Source organism: Lithobates pipiens, unplaced genomic scaffold, assembly GCF_037356315.1.
Source record: "Lithobates pipiens isolate NorthernLeopardFrog02 unplaced genomic scaffold, aLitPip1_a1.2 Scaffold_87, whole genome shotgun sequence".
Lineage (NCBI taxonomy): Eukaryota > Metazoa > Chordata > Amphibia > Anura > Ranidae > Lithobates > Lithobates pipiens.
Genome location: NW_027507911.1, coordinates 445,298 through 464,773, shown reverse-complemented (window position 1 = coordinate 464,773; position 19,476 = coordinate 445,298). Strand labels below are relative to the sequence as shown.

General features: G+C 40.5%; 1 protein-coding gene across 2 annotated transcripts in view; it reads left to right on the top strand.

Annotated features, from left to right (window-relative positions):
- Positions 1 to 18,489, top strand: part of LOC143973622 (cytosolic phospholipase A2 gamma-like) — a 204,966-nt gene extending 186,477 nt beyond the window's left edge. The window contains exons 16-17 of one of the 2 annotated variants that reach the window (XM_077474476.1): positions 12,375 to 12,546; positions 17,786 to 18,489. In XM_077474476.1, the coding sequence (XP_077330602.1) occupies positions 12,375 to 12,546; positions 17,786 to 17,958 (345 nt within the window). In that variant the 3' untranslated portion in view covers positions 17,959 to 18,489. The remainder of the gene's footprint in view (positions 1 to 12,374; positions 12,547 to 17,785) is intronic. The other variant, XM_077474477.1, reaches the window with a different exon arrangement.
- The last annotated feature ends 987 nt before the right edge of the window (positions 18,490 to 19,476 follow it).

Here is a 19,476-nt window from a genome sequence, read left to right as displayed (position 1 = left end):
AAAATCAGTGGGAGCCAAACCTCTCACACTAAAAGTGACAATTTTCTGGGCTTATTGGGCAAGAAGGTGTAAAAAAAATAATAAAAAAATTAGCCTGACATGGCCCAGGGGTGCATGTACAGTACCAATAAAAATGAAAAATTATATTTATCCAGGAGAAGTGATTCTTAAAGCTAAACAATAAAAATGTCCAATTCCTTGTAATGGAAACACACTTGTTGGTTATCGGCATTCCTTTCCTCACCCGCTGTCACAGCATGAGGAGAGGAGAGGCAGTAACCGGCAAGTGTTAAAGGGGACATCTACACTGATAAACAGGGCAGTGATCATCAGTGTCCTGATTATCAGTGCAGCCCCAACAGTGCCCATCAGTGCCGTCTCATCATTGCCCATCAGTGCCATCTTATCAGTGCCCATCAGTGCCGTCTCATCAGTACCCATTACTGCCGCATCAGTGCCCATCAGTGCAGCCTCATCAGCGCACATCAGAGAAGGAGAAAAGTTACCTGTTTGCAAAAACAAATTAACAGAGACCAAGCAAAACGTTTTGTTTTGATCTGTTTTCTTTAAAAATGGACGGTCTTTCTTGTTTAGCAAAAAATAAAACAAAAAACAGTAAAACCAAAATAAAGCTCTATTTGTGTGATAAAATGTCATATGGGTGATGTGTTGCATGACTGTGCAATTGTCATTCAAAGTGTGATAGCCCTGAAAGATGAAAATTGGCCAGGGCAGGGATGGAGGTAAAAGTGCCCAGTAGGCAAGTGGTTAAATAACATGCCTGAGGGGTAGCTGGGAAGGGGGGGGGGGGGGCATCTCTGTAATGGACAGAAAGCGCTGCAGCAGCACTGGCATTTACAAAGGAAAAAGTGTTAAAATTGCCAGCAAATGACATTTCATTGCCGGCCCTTCTAAAGGTCTGCTATGTATTTTGGGGGACATTTGGGGGAGTCTGTGAGCCATGAAATGCCTTTTGCCAACAATTTAAACTGTAAATGTTTTATTTCTTTTTTTTTGTAAACGTCTGGATTTTTTGGGGTTTCCATGCAGAAAAAAAAAAAAAGTGTGAGATCCCAACGGAAATCCCTACCAGACCTTTTAATCCCAGCATACTAGTGTTCCTCCCTTTCCTAAACCATACCAGCACATATGCCCTCAAGATGAAGGGATCCCGTGCTGATGAGGACAAGGGCCTGTCCCCCACAACCCTGCAGGCAGGGGGCTTATCAGAATATTGAACCCCCCTTTTAATAAGGAGAGGCCCGGATACTGCTCATCCCATGTGAATACGTATAGGGTCACCCTATATGTAAGACACCCAATGCCCTTCAAAAAATAAAGGTCCCTTGCTGTAGATCCATCATCAGTCATGATGCCCCTGGTTTGCAAAAATAACCCAGGTGGGCCTGCACACACAACTGATCGCCGACTCCATGACCTCATTGCCCAAATATAGTCAATGGTCATATCTGAGTGTTGCTATGTCATTGCTATCCCCACTCCTTCATTTACTTGGCTGGGATTCCTCAGTGACGTTAGTGGTTACATAGCTAGTAAGGTTGAATAAAGACACCAGTCCATCCTGTTAAACCTGAGTGAGTGTGGGTAGGTGCGTGTCTACAATTATCCCTATTTAAGGTATCTATATAGCGCTGTCAATTTATGCAATGCTCCACACATACATCGCACACTCAGATCGGTCCCTACCCTCAGGGCACTCACAATCCAAGGTCCCCCAACTCACATGCATATACTAGCGGCCAATTTTGAATAGAAGCCAATTAACCTACCTGCATGTCTTTGGCGTGTGGGAGGAAACCAGAGTACTTGGAAGAAACCCACGCAGGCACAGGGAGAACATGCAAACTCCAGGCAGGTAGTGTGGTTGTTGGGATTCAAACCAGCGACCCTTTTTACTGCTAGGCGAGAGTGCTAACCACTACACCACTGTGCCGCCCAGGGATTCAGCAGGACCCATTGCTTCCTCAGGAACTGTGACAGAACCGTCTAGCTCCCAGCATGGGTGCTTCCATCAGTATACAGCTTCCTCCAGTCTAGGCCCATGAACCAGGTATCATAGCTGAATATTGGACCCAAAGACTAGATAACACTGGCTTAGGTGCTAACTGGAATTGGAACTCCCTTTACACATACTTTATACCCGCCAGGAGGGCATTCCGCTTTTGGGCATATTAGCATGAAAATGCAAATTGTAAAGAGTAATGAACTGCTAACATAAACGTAAATTCAGCACCTACCCTGATTTTCCAGGAGCCTGATGGTGACTACCAGAGTTAGGGAGAGCTTACATAATTCCTCAGGGTGCAGGTTACTAGGCATGGCGGGTGATGAACAAGAAAGTCAGGTGCCAGTCACTTTTATGCTTAAACAAAATAGAAGTTTATTTCTCAAACAGGAAAAATGTGGGGGAGAGGGGATAGGGCTCAAGACACCCTTAGTAGTGATCGGCAACAGGCAGATTGTCAGACTTCTTAGACAAAAATAGGTGAGATAGGGTAGACAGCAGTACAGGAAAAAGAGCCTTTGAGCTGAACCAGCACATCTGTACTTTATAGGATGTGTAACTGAACATACACATGTAGCGGCGGCTCCTGAATAGCACGTGTTATGCGTTTTTTCAAAGTTAAACTTTGCCTAAACTGCAGTTTGGTTTAGGTCTAATTGTGTAAATTGGACCTCTGCATCAGTTTGTCTGGACTGTGAGATGTTCAGCCTGGCCACAGGGGGCGTCTTCTTGCAGGCATGGAACTATGGTCTGGTCAGGTGCTTAAGCTACTCTCTCTCTCTCTGAGCCAGGTCAGTGGGAGTGGCGCTCTCGCTGTCCTTTCTGGGAGAGGGTATTTAAGATGCGGACGTCACGAGGTTCGGGGTCCCGGTCCATTATGATATGCTGACTTCATGATCCTGGTTCTCCTGACCAGCCCCCAGGAAGGCCATGACCTGGGGTGTGGATCCACCCAACTTTAATGTCTCGGGGCTGGCTAGCCCAAGGCAAGGAAACTAAAGGAGGATTCTGAGGTAGTTGGGTGCCGTCTCCGGTTCGGGAGAGACAGAGGGGATCTTCAAGCATTCCAGGGGAGGACTCTTTAGAAGAACACCACGTACGGGTTGGTTTTCTGAACAAGAGCCTGGAAGGGCTGAAGTAACTGAGAGAATCCAGTCTTATGGATATCGCCAAGCAGGCTGAAAGATTCAGGTATCCTACAAGTGTTTCAAGTTTGGTTTACCTACATGTTCTACAACAACGTCTGTGGCAGACACATTATATTGTACATTCTACAACAATGTCTGTGGCAGAGACTTGTTCCTGAGTAAGCACCTTGTTGGCTGGTAGAGCTTGTGAGAGAGGGGACTGTCCAACCTGATTGATCATCCAGCTGCGAATGGCTATTCTCTGGATGCAGTCAAAGTAAGCAAGTTCTTCAATGTTTTTGACTTAGACACTAAAAGTACCTGAACTTCCTTTTCCAACCCTCTGATCCCAAGTTGAAAGACTGTTCAATTTACTGAGTTTTGCAAATAAAATCCATTCAAGTGGATCTGTTGTCAGTCTCGAGTTACTGGGCTATTTACTACGGGACATCCCTTAGACGTGCCACAAGGAGAACGGAAGATAACGGTAAGCCCAAAAATAACCAGCAGCTCCTACGTGCTACACACAGATTCCCTTGGATGAGTTCTCTCTTGAAGTTCTCCCAGACACTTTATAGCCTCCAGCTCATGAAGAGTCCCCTCTGGTGCTTCTTTAGAACTCAATTCCTGTCAGAATAGTTTCCAGATTTTTAGAAGGCTTTCCTCAACAGAAACTTGAACACCGCAGCTGGGATGAGTAACGAGAGGGCGTAACGTCCGCCCGAGGGGAGGGGCCGCCAGCGCTACAGCACACCGCACCGACGAACAAGAAGCAGGACATGGCTTGGAGCGGGGAGGTGAGAGATCCCAGCCCAGCCATGCGGGAGCCCACGGGGCAGTAGCTCGGTGCGGTGTTGCAGTATTCAACAGTCCCTGGAACAGACTATTCCCTGACCCTCACAGCTCTTCGGTTCGCCCCCCTCCCGTTCCTCTGTACAGCGGATTCCCTCGTCTAAACATCCGGACTACGGAGGTATCCGGGGGTGTTTCTATATGCGGAACTAATAAGAACCAGCAGGAGACACAGCAGAGAAAAGGACGGTAACTTTATTAACATCACAATGTCTCGGCAGAGTAATATATATGTATATAGGGGAACGGCAATCAATGTGAAAATGGAGACAGCCTATGCTGGTAAGGGGAGTCTTGCATACATAGATGGTTAAAGTGTCTGATGTAAGGTGTGCACTCATGTGGATGGGTGTTCCCGCTCAGTATATTGCAACCTCAAGTGTTCCAGAGGGAAGTTTTTGCATGATCGGATAAACCATATACAGGACTGAAGTCTTTTTACATATGTCTATGTCGTATGCTGCTTGGTATATTTTGAGTCAGGAACTCAGAAGGCAATGTCTTAAGACAGTGGTGGATCCGCTGGGTAGATATATTATTATCGCTGTAAGATAAAACTGAATAATATATTACAGACTATCTCAAAAACTGCATGCGATTTGCGAATTGCATATGAGGAACAACACGCTAGAAAAGTCGCATGGTTTTAAAAAATTAAGGCGATAAATATATATTGACAAGGAGAGTCGGTATAGACACGCGGAGGAAGCTGCTGAGGGGTCACCTTTATCCTGTTGATATTGTACCTGCTGAGAGAAGTATCCCCACTTGTGAGCAACATTGATTGCAGAATCAGTTTATATAGATTAGAGCACGGATATATTTTTTTCTCCTCCCTTGCGCTTTTTGTTTCTCCCCCGGCACGCATGGAGTTAACCAGATAAGTAAATCTGATTTAAAGAATCATAGGAAAGAAGATATAGCAAGGAGGAATAAACTGTAACAGGACTGTATCGCTACCACACATTTTTAGGCCTAAACGTATGGCTCGATATATCTGGGGTAGGAAATTTAAAGGTACAGCCCTAAGATATTGAAAGATCCGTGGGATAGATACGCAGTGTTTCAGGAGACAAATTGAATAATATAAGATAGACTATCTCAATGATACATGACAGTGTATATATTAAACAGCACGTTGAAAAGTCGCATGAGCTAATCCCGGGATTTGTTATCAGATCAATGTGTATTTTCCCCCAGACTTTTTTTTTATATATACTTTTTTCCTTTTTTTCCTATGTGGTATACGTTTGAATAAGGCTTGGAGGCCAACTCTTACAGCCTGTCTGTTAGTTCTCCCTGCACTAGGCTTGGTACATCAAGATGGTATGGTGCTAAAGACACCGGATAACAACATATTTGTGCGATTTTTCGCCCCCCAGGTTCCACAGGCCTCTGCCTAGGGAAGGGTTGGTATACCCAGAGGTTCCCCTCGGTCTGAGCAAAACACCTCCCAGGATACATATTTATACCATTAGAGGGGGGAATAACTTTGGGAAGCTGTTAAAGTAAAAATAACGGGGTGCAGTATTAATCTACTGAGAGAGGAAGCCAGCTGCGAGGGACCCCTGGGCAGTTTTCCAGTGGAACACAGGCATATAGTAGGAGGAAAGCTGGGAACCCCTAAGCAGAATTGGGGAGCAAGAGATAAATAGGATAAATTAGCCACATAGAAGGCGATTCGCAGGAGGAAGCGACCTCAATGAGGATTCAGGACTAAAGGGAAACACTTACCGGGGTGCGCGGTTCCATATAAGGTTGAAATAGATTGGAATATGAGTAAATTAGCGAACAAGATGGCGAAAAGTGGAGCCTCACGAAATTTAAAAGATAAGAGCCATGATACGACTATTCAACAATATATGACACAAGGAGCAAGCCCCAAAGAATCTGGATCGGACAAAAGGCAACCAGCCATCTCAGATTATAAGAAGGGAGCAGGCAAATACAAGGGCGGAGGAGCACAGCAGGACAGTGAGGACACAACAACACATAGCGAATGGGAGAGCAGTAAAATGGAAGAATTAAGGACAGAAGATCTCCCCCCCTCAAAAGGAGAAATGGCGGAGATGCTCTTAAAATTAGAGAATGCAATCAAAACAGATATTAGGGGACTTCGAGAAGATTTAGGAGGACTATTAGAGAGAGTAGAAGCTACAGAAAATCGGATCGACCTCCAAGCCATAGAGCTAAACAAAGTTTCAGATCAATTAAAAATATTACAACTAACACAAAGGAATACGCTCTATAAATTGGAAGACCAGGAGAACAGAAGCAGAAGGCAAAACTTGAAGCTCCGCTCGATCCCAGGAACTAAAGGTGAAGACTTAAGATCAATACTAAATAGCATTCTATCCCCTTGGTGGGGAAATGAGACGGGAGCCCCCCTAAGGATTGATAGAATTCATAGAATTGGCAAAGCAAGATCTGGAGATTTGGACAGACCGAGAGATATAATTGTGCGGTTCACATTTTTTGATGAAAAAGAGGCAATATGGAAAAAGTTAAGGGGAAAAACCCCACTTGTTTATGAAGGTAGAGAAATACAGATATTTCCGGACATGGCACCCGAGACGCTTTCAAGGAAAAAACTTCTGAAACCCCTGTTAGTTGAATTGCAAGCCCATAATATTAAATACAGATGGGGCTTTCCTGCTGGCTTAATAGGGAACAAAGATGGTAAATCGGCAAAGTTGAGTTTCCCGGAAGATCTGGAAGATTTCTGCGAGAAATTGGGAATACGCCCGCCTGCACTCCCAGGCTGGCAAGATGAAATGATTGGCTCAATGTAGGGGGGGGAAAGGGTTCGGGAAAAGGAAGAGGGGTGAAGGGGTAGGAAAGAAAGGAAGGTATAAATTAAAACAAGGATGTGGAATTTAATACCTCCCGTCTTAGGGGAAGAAGCGGGAGAGGCGCAGGCGAAAAAAGCCCCAAACCCTCATAACAAATAGATTAGGAGATGGTAGGGGTATGTACGACCATTAACCTAACAAGGGCCGATAATAGGCCATTGGGGTCGGGAGGAGGGGGGAGGAGGAGGGTTGGGGCGGGGAGTCAGGGTGGGGGGGAAGGAGGGGGGAGGTGGGAGGGTGTAAGGTTAGGGAAGGGAAGTAAAGTGGAAAGAGGGGCTAGGGAGGAAAGAGAAAGAAAAATAATGTGGACCACCCAAATAAACATGAGACAAAGTACCTTTGCAGGGCTGGGGAGCTTTAGGACAAATAGATGGGCAATAGTAAAACAGATGGCTTGAAATTTATGTCCTATAACGTTAAGGGCATGAATACCCCAACAAAACGCCATAAGATCTTAGCAGAGCTGAAACGGTATGAGGCCGACGTTGTATCTTTCCAGGAGACCCATATCTCCCTGGCATCAAACATAAGGCTGTACTCTAGCAACTTCCCGGTCTGGTATTATAGCGATACCATATCGGCTAGAAGTAGAGGGGTAGCGATAGGGTTCTCTAAAAGCACAAGATTTCAATTAAGTGAAAAAATGTGCGATGCAGAGGGAAGATATCTGTTCCTAAAGGGTACTCTAGAGGAATTGGAATGTACTTTAGTAAATATATATGCCCCCAATAGCAATCCAATCAGTTTTTTAAACAAGACATTAAATAAACTTATGAATTTTAAAACAGGTTATGTAATTATGATGGGAGATATGAACTTCGGCCTCAATCCGGAAGTAGACAGTTCATCGGAGGTAAAGAAGGGGAGAAGCTCTGCACATAAAAATTTACTACAAAAGCTGTACAACAATCAATTAGTAGATATATGGAGAGTAAAGAATCCTCTGGTACGCGACTATTCCTTTTATTCTACAGTCCATGGGACGTACTCACGTATAGACTATATTTTCATAGACCATGGGCTGTTGGAATATGTGACGGACACGGGGATAGAAGTTATGACCCTCTCGGACCATGCTCCGGTAAAACTATGCTTGAATATTTCAAGGATAGGGAGGAAAACCTCTACATGGCGGTTGAATGAAGAGTTGCTGCTTGGGGAGGAGGATAGAATAAAAATTGCGAGTGAGATCGAACAATATTTTATACAGAGGGAATTAAAAGACATACGTTGTGGGATGCACATAAGGCCTATATAAGGGGAATTCTGATAGCGATGGGATCTAAAAAGAAAAAAATGAGAGCTGAGAAAATCAACAATTTAATGAGAGAGATACACCTCTTGGAACAGGACCATAAAAAAAGTAGGTCACAAAAAGATCTGGTACTTAAAAAGTTATTAACGGCAAGGATGGTGCTGAAGGACCTTCTAGACCAAGAAGCTAGGATGGTGTTTAAAGGGTTGGCCAAGGAACAGTATATATGGGGGGATAAACCAAGTAAGTTTCTAGCGAGAATGTTAAAAAAGAAAAAAGGGAAAAATTTTATTGGGGTAATTAAGAATAAAAATGGAAAAATGTTCCACACCACTAAAGATATAGCAGAAATCTTTAGATTATATTTCGAGGGGATATTCTCAGATAGAAAGATAGGTGCAAAAAACAGAGAGAAAGAGAAGAAGATTAGGGAATTTCTGGGAAAAACTATATTAACTAAAATTACCCCCACTGAAAGGGAGATGCTCGAAAGGCCAGTCTCGGAAGAAGAAATAGTCAGAGCACTACTAAAATCAGCTACAGGAAAATCCCCGGGACCAGACGGTTTTACAACATTTTATTACAAAACATTTAGAGAGGCCCTTGTCCCCCAAATGTGCCGGTATATGAATGGGTTGGGAGAAGAGTATGGAATGAATAGGGAAGATTTAATGGCAACAATTACACTAATCCAGAAAGAAGGCAAAGATCCCATACAGTGTACCAGCTACAGGCCGATTTCGCTGTTAAACGCAGATACAAAACTCTATGCTAAAGTACTTGCAGAGCGAATGAAGGATTTAATGACAACACTGGTTCACCCAGATCAGACAGGATTCATAGGTGGTCGGGAGGGGAAGGACAACGGAATAAAGACACTTCTCCTACTCCAGAAGATGCGACAGGGTGGAACCCCCAGTCTGCTTCTGTCACTGGACGCACAGAAAGCCTTCGACAGAGTAGACTGGGGGTTTATGTTTAAGACACTGGAGAAGATGGGGTTAGGACTAAAGATGATACAGAGGGTGAAGGTATTGTACGATCATCCAAAGACATGTATAAAAGTTAAGGGTGTGTATCAGAGTCTTTTGAGATGGAGAGGGGTACAAGGCAGGGTTGCCCACTTTCGCCCCTCCTATTTGTACTCTCTTTGGAACCACTTTTAGCGGCAATAAGGGGAGACCCTGGAATAGAGGGGGTGAAAGTGGGAAAAGTTGAATACAAATGTTCCGCTTTTGCGGACGATATATTATTGTATTTAAGCAACCCAAAGACATCTATGCCAGAATTATTAAAAGGAGGAGCGAACTGAATTATTTAGGGATAAAACTATCAAAAACAGAAAGGAAAATGTACCGCTGTAACTACATCCCGTTATTAGATGAGATACAGGCAGAATGTAAAAGGTGTAGCTATAGACCACTATCGTGGTTGGGGAGAATAAATTCATTAAAGATGATAATATTCCCTAAGATCTTATATAGGTTCCAGATGCTCCCAATACCTCTGTCCAATGTATACTTGTCGAAATTAAAAACCATCCTAATGAAATTTGTCTGGAAAAATAAAAAAGCTAGGGTGGCCTTTGCGACACTTCGACAACCAAAAAATAGGGGTGGAGTGGCAATGCCAGACGTGCAGACTTATTATGAAGCAGTCGTAGTGTCCAGAGTGAGTGAATGGAGTATAAGGGATAACACGGAGAAAAGATGGGTGAGATTGGAACACGAATTATGTAAAACAAAATTGGATAAGCAAATTTGGAACCCACCACATGAGAGAAGTGTATTTTTAGAAGGAAACAATATTACACGAAACACGTTGCGGATTTGGGACAAGATATATAGGCAATTTAATGGGAAATACAATTCACCACTTATAGCGTTAAAGCACAATAATTTTTTTCTACCAGGGTGTCAGGAGATAGGAGGAAATTGGGTCAAGGAAGAGGTAAAATTAAAAGATGTAATGAAAGGGGAGGGGATAGCACCATATCACGAGTTGGCACAAAAAAAAGAGATGATGATAATTGATGAGTGGAGGTACGCACAGCTTTCGAGTTTTATTAAAAAACTCCCCTCACAGATTAGAACAGCGGAAGATTTAACTCCTTTGGAACAGCTATGTACATTAAAAACGTCAAAGAAAATTGTATCGAGATGGTATAGAACGCTGTTGGAGGGAGTAGAGCTGGGGGTACCTGCGTACATCAAAAAATGGAGGAGGGAATTAGGGACACAACCAGATAACACAATATTAAGGAAAATATTTAAATTAGTGCATGGCTCAGCGGTAGATACTGGAACGGCGGAAATGAGTTACAAATGTATGACGAGATGGTACTACACCCCAGAGAGGAAAAGCAAATTTCAGCAGGATGGTGCCAGGGAATGTTGGCGGGGATGTAGAGAGTTGGGCACGATGACACATCTGTGGTGGAGTTGTCCAAAAATAAAATCGTACTGGAACCAAATCCTAGCCTTCATTAAAGAGATCACAAACAAAGATGTGAAAGCTGATCCCTGGGTAGTGTTATTCCATGGGACAAAAACTGGGCTCAGACAATATAAGGAATCGGTGATTCCCCACTTGCTGAATGCAGGTAAAAAATTAATACCGAAAAAATGGCAAGAGAAGGAGGCCCTGTCATTGTGGGAATGGGTGGATTCGGTAGAAAAAACCTATAAGATGGAGTGTTTGAGAGTGAGCTTGGAAGAGCGGAGTAGTACATCAATTACAGAGAAATGAAAGTGTTGGGTAGATTTTAGGAAGAAATGGCTCATATCAGAGGGGTTGAGAAAGCCCTAAAATAGGTGTAGATAAGATACAACAAGGTACAAACTAGATAGAAACTAAAAATTCTCATAGGGAAAAGAGGATAAGGTGGTCCACAGATAGGTAGGAGGGGGGGGGGGGGGTTGAGGCAAGAATAAGAAGGGGGATAAGATGGGAGTGTGATACCGAGAGAGAGGATATGGTTATTATGCAAAGTTGTTGACCTGGTATTAACACTCTCAAAAAAAAAAAAAAAAACACTCGCCACTATGATGTGACTGCATGGAAGGGACGCTGAGCTGTAAGCTGAGGTGGTCCCATGGTTACTAAACTGATTTCACTGAGTGGAAAAAAAAAAAAAAGAAACTTGAACACCCGGTAAGGCCTTGGATAGGCCCAGCAGCCAAAAGAGACCACCTGGATAGGCCTCAGGCTTCAGGCCTAGCAGCCAGGAGCTGTCGTCCCCCCCCCCCCCACACACACACACACACACACCAAGGCCGCAGCCCTGGACGAGAAGACTAATCCTGATCACCTGACTTCTTCCAAAACAATAGCTTTTCCCAGCATGCATAGCAGCAAATATGATTGGCTGAGAAAGATATTTTTATCCATTTTTATTTGACCTGTCTGTCTGCCACGGTTGTCAGACAGACAGGGTGGTTCTATGACAGTCCAGGTAAAAGGCAGGCAGAGTTCAGGGAATAGTCCAATAAGGGCAGACAGATGAGGGGAATCAGGAATCAGGATCAGGAATTACACAGGTATCACTCTCTATCACAAGCATGCAAGTGAGTGTTTGGCTGACTTATAACAGGTTTGGTTTCCATACAGAAACTGGCCGCATTAATCACCTTGCAGGAGGACAGACAGACAAGGCGAGTGCCATAGCCAAAACCAGAATTCTGGAATGAGGAGCAGGAATGCTAGATACTCCCGAGACTTTCCGGGTCACAGGAAGAAGGGGAGGAGAGCAGATGTCTGTTGCTCCTGTCCCCTCCATCCGCCGGGGCCCACCGTGTCGGTCCCAGTCCTGCAGATGGGCAAGCGGAGGCGTAATACATGGCGAGGGGGGGATGCATGGGAGAGGGGCACCAGTACCTTGGTTGCATGGAAACAGTAGGGGAACAGCACAGCCTGTCAGATTTACCTACAATCCTGGTGGCCGCAGCCACCAGATTGTGTGTTAAACTCCCCACTGTCAGGTTGTATGGACCTGACAGCAAAAGGGTTTAAGAAGAACATTTTGTTGGCTTCCAATGAAATGTTTTTTTTTTTTATTTATTTTTTTTTTTTTTAAAGGTGATTTTAAAATGTCTCAATCAAAAAAGGAGAACTTTAATTTTTAGAAATTCTCCGAGAGTCTTGCTAGCAGCCATTTTCAACTTTAATAGAAAAACATATTTCCTTAAATCCGGTCGTGTTTGATCATCGCTATTGGGGTACAGGGGAAATGTTGTAACAGAATTCATTCCTTTGTTCACTAGACGGTGAAAACAACAGCTGAATACTGTAAGGCGCACCAAATTCCCTTTCCGAAAAACACTGAAGAAAGTTATGAGGATCCTCCAACAAAAAGCTGCTACGTCTTTGAAGGAGATGGAAATGAGACGCCCGATGTGATGCACTTTCCTCTGTTCAACGCCCAGACTTGTGGAGGTGAGTTTACAGAGTAAAGTCCTGTAATACGTCTTGTGTATTCATGGAGTGGTCTCACTCTCTGTATTATGAGCTTGGTGGATGCCTAAAATAGAATTCAGGAATGAATACTTTGATATATGTAGAGTTACCCCCAAAGGCACCACTAGAAATATGCCCAGGGATCCTTTCCCCAATAGTTGCTCCACAGCCAGGCACACAATCAAAAGTCACTCTTTGGTCCAATGAATCAGTCTAGGGATTTTCTTTTTTGGTGCTTTTATTTTTGGATAACTTGGATGGGGTTAGGGAATTGGATGGAGTAATCTAAAAACAATTTTACAAATAGTGTAGAATGACACTTATGTTCTATAGAACTATAAACCAGTCGCAAACTTGAGGAGAGAAATTTTCCTCTGCTGGAGAGTCCAAGCAAAGTCCCTTCACTGGGAATTAAATAGACTAAGGTCTTCAGGACACCGGACACTATGTCCCCTTTACACACACAGAGGACTCTGACACCTGATGGATGGCCTCAGCCTACAGCCTCTAGGACAGTGATGGGGAACCTTTGCACCCCAGATGTTTTGGAGCTACATTTCCCATGATGCTCATGCACTCTGCAGTGTAGTTGAGCATCATCGGAAATGTAGTGCCAAGGTTCACCATCACTGATCTAGGATCTCTCTCCACTCCGTACTCCCAAATGTCTTTGGAAAATTGGTTGCCTCCCTCCAATATCCTTGTGGCACTTTCTCCCTGTGATACCAGACTAGATCCTCAGACAACAGTTTCTCAGTCAGCTCTCTGCAGCTTCCTGCAAAGCAGGCCTCCAGGTAACCAACCTGAGGCCTCGACACCCCACAGGCACATGTCAAGATGGCCTAAGGGAGCAAGCATCCCCCCCCCCCCTTAGACTAAGGGAAAAAAAACTCCACTGATCTCTGTCCCAGGGTATTTATACAGGCTCCTAGCTCACATCTGGGTAACCCTCCTCAAGGATTAGCCAGGGCTGTATGAATATTTAGCTGCTGATTAGGCTCTACCTGCCCAGTTATTTCCAGGAACATAGATCAGATCAAAGCAATCAACACGACCATGCTGGTTACAATGAGGCAAAACTAAATTTGTCTAATAATGAGCAGGAGCTCCATGGAGTACAGTGGTCATGAACTCATCTTAGCTTCTATCTAGGAGGGTGCTACTTATAATTGCATTGTTCTAACTTGGAATCTAACTATGTATATACCGTACCTGTGGGGTCCCTTTAGAAGTTAGACATCACTGTATAGATACAGTACCTCTATTAATATGATCACTACAAGCTTCTGGGCACCATGCTGAGAGGTAGACATGTGCATTTTGTTTCGTTCCGAATCGAAATTCAGATAAAATTTCTCTTCATTATTCGGAAAAAAAAAATATTTTATTCTATTCTGTTCTATTGTTTTTCTATTCTATTATTTTCTATTCTATTTTCATATTTTCTATCCGAATTATAATTTATTCTATACAAAATTAAAATTTCTGAAGATGGTTGTATGTGTATATATATATATATATATATATATATATATATATATATATATATATATATATATATATATATATATATATATATATATATATATACATATATATATATATATATATATATATATATATATATATATATATATATATATATATATATATATATATGTATATATATATATATACACACATACATACATATACATATATATATCAATTATATTTTATTCTATTAAATTCTAGTTTATTATCTTATTTTTTAATCAAATTTGAATTCATTCTATACAAAATTAAAATTTCTGAAGATGGCTTTCGAATTTCATATAGAATGAATTTGAATAGAATAGAAAATAATAGAATAAAAAAAAAAAAAAAAGAATACACTAGAACTGAATAGAATAAAAAAAAAAAAAAAAATATATATATATATATATATATATATATATATATATATATATATATATACATCCAACCATCTTCCGAAATTTTAATTTTCTATAGAATGAATTCAAATTCGAATAGAATAGAAAAAATAGAAAATAATAGACTAGAAATACAATAGAACAGCATAGGATAAAATATATATTATAATATATTTTATTCTATGCTGTTCTATTGTTTTTCTAGTCTATTTTTTTTCTATTATTTTCTATTTTAATCTTTTCTATTCAAATTCAAATTTATTCTATACAAAATTTGTATTGAATGATGGCTTCCAAAATTCGAATATTGTATAGAATGCACATATACCATAATTTTCAGAAGATGGATATATATATATATGTATGTGTATATATATATATATATATATATATATATATATATATATATATATATATATATATATATATATATATATATATATATTATTTTCTGTTCTGTTGCTTTTCTATGCTATTCTTTTCTATTATTTTCTATTCAAATTTGATTTCATTCTATACGAAATTCAAATTTTGGAAAATGGTTATAGTTTACTTTTTCAAATACAGTCAAATTTTTTCGAATTTGATCTCTTTTTTCAAATTCGGACAATTTTTTTTTTTTCGAATTTGAAAACGAAACAAATCCTTAAATGTAAATAATTTAAAGTGGTGTTCCGCTTAAAAAAAAATCTAATAAAAGTCAGCAGCTATACATACTGCAGCTGCTGACTTTTAATAATCGGACACTTACCTGTCTCAGGGTCCAGCGATGTGGGGGATCAGAGCCCTGCTCGTCTCCCCCTCCGCTCGGCGGCACCAGCATTTTAACTGTGTGGCTTCACTGCCGGGCACCCACTGCGCATGCGCGAGCCACTCTGACTGGCCGTGAAAACATCTGGGACTAGGGTTGCCCCCTTTTCTTCAAGTCAAACCCGAACAGTTTTGCGGCGCACAGCAATTTCTTTTTTATAGTATAAGCTATACATATATTTTGGTACTAAATAACATTTATAATAATGTGACGTTATTAACAAGAGTCCCCCTTTAAATCAGAGTCCACAGAGTTCCCCTTTTACCTCTGAACTTGGGGCCCCCCTTTTGCTTACAGTCCCTGCTGACAATGAAAGAGTTCTCTTTCACTGTAAGCAGGGACTCTGCAGACTCTGATATAAGGGAGAACTCTGGGGACGCTGACATAAGGGATGCTCTGTGAACCCTGATTTATGGGGGAACACTGAGTACTCTGATGTATGGAGAGGACTCTGCTGTGAGGGGAAACACTGGTGTAAAGGGTAAGTCTGATGTAAGGGGTGCTCTGAGAACCCTGATTTGACTTAGTGTACTCACTAAGAGGCAGGAGAGGGAAGGGGGGAGACTTCATTCAGAGACAGGGATAGATGGTGAGCTCACTCACCCCTTGGCAGTCAGAACCTCTCATTCAGATGGATCTGAGGCTGCTGGACTTCAAATTTCTGGCCCCAACTTTCCTTTTCTGAGGCACAGCGCCGGGGATTGGAGTGTGAGCAGACACAGAGGGGTAGGGATGGAGGTGAAGAGGTGCAGATCAAGCCCTCTCTCATCTCCCGTTTGTATGTGTTGGTGGGGGTGGTGGAGGGTATGGTTTGTTAGTGTTGGCTTGGGCAGTGTGAAAGAGAGTGTAACAGACACTCTCAGCAGTGAAAACTGCAGCCAGCAACCCTGTTGGGAAGTCATAGTCCAGTCTAAATAATGTGTCCGGGTTGCAGACAGTCCGAAACCTGGACACATGATTCAAACCCGAACTGTCCGGGTGAATCCTGGACAGGTGGCAACCCTATCTGGGACCTGTGATGTATCCCATATGATTGACAAAAGGGGGGAGAGGCAATCTCGCTTCCTGTGCAGAGGGAAGTGATGTCAGGAGCCCAGGCACCGAAGGAGACAGACTATGAGGGACCCCCTTAGCAACAGCCATTTAGAGGTGAGAATTTTTTTTTTCTCCAAATGTTTATTTTTTTTTATCTTTTAAGCACATTACTATTTTTTTTGGGGGGGGGTAGAACTTCACTTTAACTAAACAAATTTAGTTAAATAACGAACTGAAATGGAAAAAAACTATTTTTTTCATCCTGCACATGTCTACTGAGGGGCTGCCATGCTGCATTCTGAACACAGGAGTTTGGTCACTTGGCATGTGAGTCATTCTCTCAGCATTTTCTGATTGGATCAGGTGGAAAGATGGAGCAGTAACATCTCCAATTATTATTGTATTGGTGTGATTGGTCACCAAAAAGTGTCACGTAGTGTCCAATTTGTCCGCCAGCAATGTCGCAGTCCCGTTAGAAATCACTGATCGCCACCTTTGCTAGTAAAAATAAAAATGTCATAAAAATATGCCAAAGTTTATAGACATGATAACTTTTGCACAAACCAATCAATATACACTTATTGGGATTTTTTTTTTACCAAAAATATGTAAAAGAATACACTTGGGATAAATTTAGGAAGACATTTTTTTTTTTTACATTTTTTATTGGATATGTTTTATAGCAGAAAGTAAAAAATATTGTTTTGTTTTTTTCCACAATTGTCTGTATTTTTTGTTTATAGCGCAAAAAATAAAAATTAAAGCAGATTTGTCTGCCTCATTGTCACAATCCCGCTAAAAATTGCAGATCGCCACCATTACCAGCAAAAACAGTGAAAAAAATAAAATAAAAGCCCCTAAATCCATCCTGTAGTTTGTAATTTTTTTTTTATTTTTTTTACCAAAAGTATGTAGCATGATGAATAAATGTGTTTTTTTTTAATATATATTTTTGGGGATATGTGTTACAGCAGAAAGTAAAAAAAAAAATGTTTTTTTTTCCCACAATTGTCTGTTTTTTTTTTTTTTTTTTTGGTTAATAGCGCAAAAAATAAATTGGATATATGATTACATGATATTCATTTAAATAATTTTATTTAAAAAAAACCCGAACAAAGCCCACAATTATATTCCTTTTAAACAGATATTCCTTATTCCACATGCAGCTGATGATGTGGGAAGGAAGCCAAGTTCTCATGTCCCCAGGATGCTGTATATTATTTTCATAAATGAGTTTGGGGGTTTCCTTTTGAATTTTCATCAGACACATGAACTGTACTAAAGCGCAGTAATTAAGATGTTAATTCTTGTGAATGATAAATGTAATAATAAATAATAAATAATAATAAATAATAAATAAATAGCGGAGAAGGAATTTTATAAAAAAAAAAAAATGATAATTCAGACATTATTATTATTATTATTATTATATTATAGTCTTATACTGTTTCTTTTTCAGATTCTAAAGAAATAGCGATATTAGCCCAGAAGTATAAGACTCGTGTTCATTCCTATGACCAATCTATGGTGGGAAAACTGCTAGACATCGCCAAGAAAAATGTGGAGAGCAGCGAGGACCAGATAATAAAAAAAATACAACAATGTGTATGGAGGAGTAACAAGAGGGGTTGATGTCACAGGCATGACAGGCGTGGACCAATGAAAATGGCTGCAGTTTTGATAAAATTGAACGCCCTCCATTGTCCTTAATGACAGATTCCCGTTTGGGGAGATGTAAAACATAAGGGATACGTCCTAAGAAAATTTAACAAAGTTTTTTTTGACGTATCCCTTACGCCCGGATCCCCCTTCCACCGCTCTCACCGGCAATTACTTTGGTTAAATTTTTTTCCTGTGAAAAAGTGACATTTGCGGATTTATTCTGTACGTGTTATTAAAGGGGTTGTAAAGGTAATTTTTTTATTTTCTACATAGGTTCCTTTAAGCTAGTGCATTGTTGGTTCACTTATCTTTTCCTTCTATTTCCCTTCTAAATGTTTTTTTTCTTTGTTTTCTTTGTCTAAATTTCTCACTTCCTGTTTCACCCCAGTAAGCTGTTCAGTAAGCTGTTCTGGCTGACTAACCACCAGCTCGGATGATGGTGAGAAGTTTACTGAAGAGAAACAGGAAGTGAGATATTCAGACAAAGCAAAAAAAACATTTAGAAGGGAAATCAAAGGAAAAGGTAAGTGAACCAACAATGCACTAGCTTAAAGGAACCTATGTAGAAAATAAAAAATTTACCTTTACAACCCCTTTAAGTATAAATGTATTTTTTTTTTTCATTTTACTTCCTATTTCATTAATAGGCAGTATGGGAAAGTTCAAGGTATGAATGTATGACATCTCTTAAAAAAAAAAAAAAAAAATCTTTTATATTTTTTACATAAACTGTATTTCAATTTAATCTCACATTAACCCTTAGTTAATCCTCATCAACCCTAAATAAATATTCTCCCTCCCCTCTCTTCTTAGCTTTTTTTTACCATTTATATCTATTCTTTATTCATTTTTTTTTTTATTTGTTAATTTTTTTCAGTGTCACTTAAAAATGCACATTTTTTTAAAGAAAATGTCTTAAGCAAAAAAAGGGGGAAGAAGGAGAGAACGGACTATACCAGTACCTGAACAATATATAACAAACAATTCGTAATACATTTTTTATTTTATTGATACAAAGTCCACACTATACATATATAAAATTCATTTAAAAAAAACATATGTTCTAATATACTTTTGTAGTCAAAATCATAGATACTGGTTGACGCGTTTCGCCGATGGCTTCCTCAGAACCAGGTAAATATGACTATAGAACCTAGGAGAGCAGAGGTATATAAGTCAAACCCTTTAAGTATAGATTCTAAATATTACACTAAATGTAGATTATCAATAAATATCCCATCATAATTTTACTAAGAATCAGACTGACTTATATACATATAGCTCAAGTCAGGCCAGCCTAGAAAGGAGGCCCGTACTCTGGAGGAGGTGTATCACCCTTAGATAGAATTTAGGGGAGAAGTGGATAGTGCCTGTACAGCCCCATGATTTTTACTTCAAAAGTATATTAGAACATTTTTTTTTATTTTTTTATAAATTTTATGTACGTATAGTGTGGACTTTGTGTCAATAAAATTAAAAATGTATTAC